The 4,988-nt window shown below is 41.7% G+C and overlaps 1 protein-coding gene across 1 annotated transcript; it reads right to left on the bottom strand.

The window, feature by feature from the left end:
* Positions 1–2,931: 2,931 nt before the first annotated feature.
* rnf224 (ring finger protein 224) lies at positions 2,932–4,560 on the bottom strand. Its single transcript, XM_085465178.1, has 2 exons — positions 4,324–4,560; positions 2,932–4,081 (listed from the first exon to the last, which is right to left on the bottom strand). Exons 1-2 carry the CDS (start codon positions 4,558–4,560, stop codon positions 3,758–3,760), a joined length of 561 nt encoding a protein of 186 aa, XP_085321304.1. The 3' UTR covers positions 2,932–3,757.
* Between the last annotated feature and the right edge of the window lie 428 nt (positions 4,561–4,988).

Below are 4,988 nucleotides of genomic sequence, written 5' to 3'. Positions count from 1 at the left end.
AAGGCGCAATTCCACATCTCCAGTAATGTATTCTGTTGTATGGAAAATTAAAAAAATAAAAATCTGACTTAGCTATGATACTTGCAGCCAGGCCCAAGAAGAAAGGAGACAGACTGTCCGGACAGGTTGACTTTTTAGTGTTGAGGTTCTTCAAAGCCTTGCATGCTTCTTCTCCCATAAAAGGTTTAAAGGAAAAAGTATTAGTTATCAGGGCACTGCTAGAAAAGTTGTATGCAAGAATTTTCCCATCCGATACTGTGCTAAACAAAGAACAAGAAGCAACAAAGTTTTTGTTAAAACAATTGAACATTTCAGTTTTGTCTGACACAGGAGTGGAGTCAATAATGAAGTGAGGAGGTAGCTCAGAGGAATGAGAGCTGGCAGAGACTTTATAGTTTGCCAAAATCTCCGGTCATCAGTGGTTAAGGTCAAAAAATAGTCACATTTGGCCATCCCGATGGAGGGAGTAAACCGATTACCCAACTGATGAGTCAGACTTTCTCATCCAGGCCAGGTTTCTCTGGTTCTCTTATCATGTGTCATGTGACCTGAAAGTCAGCTGACACAAGTTGCGTGTGGGTGTTGAAGCGCTTGGGAAGGGATCTCAAAACTGTTGTAGGTGGTTGACAGTTGTGGTTCAATATTGGCTGTTCCCTCTGTTCAATATCGGCCATTCACATCAGCTTCTTTCATGCCTCATCAATTTCTTTTTCTTTCTTTCTTTCTTTCTTTCTTTCTTTCTTTCTTTCTTTCTTTCTTTCTTTAATGCTTTGCTCTATCATCCTGCATTTTTACTGATTTGGTTCACACCATGCTTGACAAAAACATGGATGGTGTATTAGTTGCTCCATTTAAACACAAGCAGGTGTCTGAGAAAAAAAACCACTTTATTAATAAAAGATATGTTGGTGTACAGCTGTCGTGCACTTTCATCACTTTGTAGGAGATGTTCAATAGCACACTTTCCTGTACGATCAGAATATACACTACTGTTCAAAAGTTTGGACACACCTTCTCATTCAATGCTTTTTCTTTATTTTACTACTTTCTACATTATAGATACAAACTGAAAAAATCGAATATCTGAAGATATATGGAATTATGTAGCAAAGAAAACATTGATAAATAACTCTAAATATGTTTTATATTTTAGATTCGTGAAAGTAGCCGCCCCCTGCTTTGTTGACAGCACTGCAAACCCTGCAATGAGCTTCATGATGGAGTCACCTGAAATGGTTTTCATGACACAGGTGTCTTGTCAGGGTTCATCTGTGCCTTCTTGTCCCAACCCCATTACCCCATTGTTGTGCAGAAGTGAGGTTGCTACACAGCTGACAGGCTTATTTAACAACTGTTAGAAATCATATTATAACAAGAACTAATCAGCAAAGTAAAGAGAAATGGCAGTCCATCATTACTTTAAGAACTGAAGGTCAGTCAGTCTGGAAAATTGCTAAATCTTTGAATGTGTCCCCAAGTGCAGTCGCAAAAACCATTAAGCTGTATAATGAAACTGGCTCATATGAGGACCGCCCCAGGGAAAGGAAGACCAAGAGTCACCCCTGCTGCTGAGGATAAATTCCTCTGAGTCACTGGCCTCAGAAATCACAAGTTAACAGCACCTCAGATAAGAGCCCAGATAAATCCAGATAAATGCCACACAGAGTTCCAGTAGCAGACTCATCTCTACATCAACTGTTCAGAGGAGACTGCAGGAACCACGACTAAGGAAAAGCAACAAGCAGAAGAGATTTGTTTGGGTCAAGAAACACAAAGAAAGGACATTAGACCAGTGGAAATCTGTGCTTTGATCTGATGAGTCCAAATTTGAGATCTTTGGTTCCATCCACTGTGTCTTTGTGTGACACAGCAAAGCTGAATGGATGCGCTCTACATGCACGGTTCCCACAATGAAGCATGGAGAAGGTGTGATGGTGCTTTGCTGGTGACAATGTTGGTGGATTTATTCAAAATTGAAGGCACATTGAACCAGCATGGCTACAGCAGAATCCTGCAGCGACATACCATCCAGTTTGCCTTTAGTTATACCATCATTTATTTTTCAACACGACGATGAACACAAACACACCTCAGGCACATCTCACTGAATGCCTTCAGTTAGAATCTACAATGTAAATAGTTGTGAAAATAAAGAAAAAACATTAAATGAGAAGGTGTGTCCAAACTGCAAGTGTACATGAATGTGTAAAATAGATTAAGTAAAGTGTAGTTAATCCATTCAGGTGTGTGTGTGTGTGTGTGTGTGTGTGTGTGTGTGCTTTCCTTTCTTGTTTAGGAATACAGTCTCTCAGACAGCTGCTCACTTTCACCTCACAAGTTTCTTTCTTAGGAGTTGATCAGCTGATAGGTTTGCAGCACCATTACAGCCCCACCCAGTGGAAGAACACAGCCATTACCACCAACCAGAAGACTCTTTAAATATGCCTGTGTAGGTCTCAGTCATCCAGGTCATCGTAGTCTAAGGAACTTGGAAACAAATCAACTGGACAGGAAGGGAAGGCTCCTTAGAAGACCCTGTGAAACATCGTGGGTCAGCTATTAATTATCTGCAGCTGTATATCAGGCAATACTTACAGATGCATACAATTAGAAATCTTCATTTCTTCATTTCTTCAGTGAGTTCTAAACTTTTTTTTAAACCTCAGAAACTCTAACCTTCTCTGGGAAGATCTTTTTTACCCCAATCACGGATTATTATCATTAGATGGCAGATGTTAATTTGCTGTTTTACTAAAACGTCTGAGGTTGTTTATAGCTTATCTAACTTTTTTGAAATATGCTGACATCAAATTCTAAAAAAAAAACAACAGATATCTTTTCACATGTTTCATGTGTTCTCAGTAAAATAAAAGCATTCGATAATTGGCAGATCATTGCATTCTGCTTTTATTTACATTTTACAGAGCTCCATTATTTTTAGTAACTACCAGGTCAAACAGCAGAGACAGGTCTATACTTTCATAGTCACTATCCATCCATCAATCCATCATCATCCATCATCCTCTCAGCCATTCTCTATCCATACTTGTACTGCTTGTCTTGTTTGGGGTCCTGGGTAAGCTGGAGTCTAAGCTATCAAGGGGTGAGGGAAGATCACAGGTTAGTGATTCATGCATTTCAATTCAATCCAGTTCAATTCAATGTAACTTTTTTTCAAGGTGCTTTATATTGTAAGGTAAAGACTCTACAATACTACAGAGAAAACAAAGAAAAGCCAACAATTATATGACCTGCTATAAGCGATCAGAAACTGTAACAGGTGATTTCCAGCCTTAAACATAAGGTTTAAGGAGCTCTTCATGCACCAACTTGCATCAGTAAACTTTTACATCCATAGGTACCCAGGATGTTCCTGAGGTCATCTAATCAGGGCCTACTGGCTGTGCATCATACAAGGCTGAGTCAGAGCTTTTGCAATAGTGGCCCCAGACTCTGGAACGCTCTCCCCCCGAGGTTCAGATCTGTAGACTCAAAGTCACTTTTAAAACACAGCTAAAAAGTCATTTCTTAGGTTTGTGTTTCTGGTTAACTCTTTTTCATGTTCAGGTATTTTGTTGTGAAGCACTTGTTGCCTAGTTACCATGGTAATTAAATTATCTTTAGTTCTTGTTTACCTCTTCACTGGAAACGGTCAAAATATCCCCTTTGATTAAATTGCATTAAGGAGGAACTCAGGGACCAATAAAGAGTGAACTAAACTTTCATCATTGAGCCCTTCTAGCCCCACCAATTGTTGTTAGCCCCGCCCTGGGCAACAGAACCAGCAGCACAACCAATAGGAAAGTGGTGGACAGCAGTTGCCATAGTGATGGAAGCGGGGCTCAGCCAGCCCTCCGTGCGACCAACCATCATCCACAGCCTCCTTCCCCAGCCACAGCTTCCCGTCCTGGGCTGCGTCTGCTGCTGACAGGCCCTCTCTGCGACCACAGCTCCAGGAGGAGGAGGAGGAGGAGGTGCAGGCCTTCACTCCCAGGAAGGTGGCCAGGTCCAGGTCCAGAGCTGCGGCGCCTCCTCTGGGTGAAGGCGTGTTCTGCCGGCACTGAGGACACGGGATCCACACCTGTGGAGCACAGGGGAGTGACTACAGACACACAACTTCTGTACCAGACCCCTCAACTTTATGTCTGTCTGATTAACCCCTCATCTGCTCATCCCTGACCTCTCAAGTGTGTCAGACATCACCTGTGGACACAGCTCTAATTCAGTTTTTAACTGCTGCTGCTCACATTTGCATGCCTGTTACTCTTCCACGTCCTTCGCTTCTCACAAACTCAGATAAGTGTCTGTGATGTCATCAGTCACCTGTTCGTTGATGACTGTGTTCAGTCTCTTCAGACACGCCTGGCAGAAGGTGTGGCCACAGTGTAGTCGCCTAGGCAGCCGCTTTGCCAGGTCGTAGCTTCCGAAACACACAATGCACACCAGATCCTGCCTCCTCAGTGACATCATTGTCTCCAAGGCAACAGAGGCTGGAGGAGGGGGAAGAGGCTGACAGGTGACTTCTTCCTCCTCATCTTCTTCTTTTCTGTCATCAGACATTTTTATCTGATTGAACGAGAAGAAAAGGCCATCCATATTAAACCAATCACAGAATACACCTGAGCCTCCAGTGTTGGGAAGGTTACTTTTGAAATGTATTCCATTACAGATTACAGAATACATGCCCCAAAATATATTTTGTAACATATTCCGTTACGTTACTCAATGAGTGTAAAGTATTCTGAATACTTTGGATTACTTAATATATTATCATGCTTTTTACAACTACATGAATGTCCTATTGCTGTGTGATTTATTACTTTTACTGAAGGTTACTCGCCATACCAATACCAACTAGATTTTTAAATCTTAATATAAATGAGTAACAGTAGGGTGGACATTAGTAAGGCTGCACTTTTTGCAGCGATCTCATATAGAAAACTATTCCGCGCGTATATAAAACAGGTCCGCGGCTCCGAACCGTAAAG

Source organism: Copadichromis virginalis, linkage group LG7, assembly GCF_057382275.1.
Source record: "Copadichromis virginalis isolate Kocher_CV1m ecotype Utaka linkage group LG7, C_Virginalis_male_GT1.1, whole genome shotgun sequence".
NCBI lineage: Eukaryota > Metazoa > Chordata > Actinopteri > Cichliformes > Cichlidae > Copadichromis > Copadichromis virginalis.
This window is presented reverse-complemented; position numbering and strand designations above follow the sequence as displayed.

What these genes read in the sequence shown, in the direction of transcription:
- rnf224 (XM_085465178.1), bottom strand. Translation starts at nt 4,560, where the DNA reads ATGTCTGATGACAGAAAAGAAGAAGATGAGGAGGAAGAAGTCACCTGT. An exon ending in ACACAGTCATCAACGAACAG is followed by an intron (nt 4,082 to 4,323) that starts GTGACTGATGAC and finishes TGTGCTCCACAG; the next exon opens with GTGTGGATCCCGTGTCCTCA.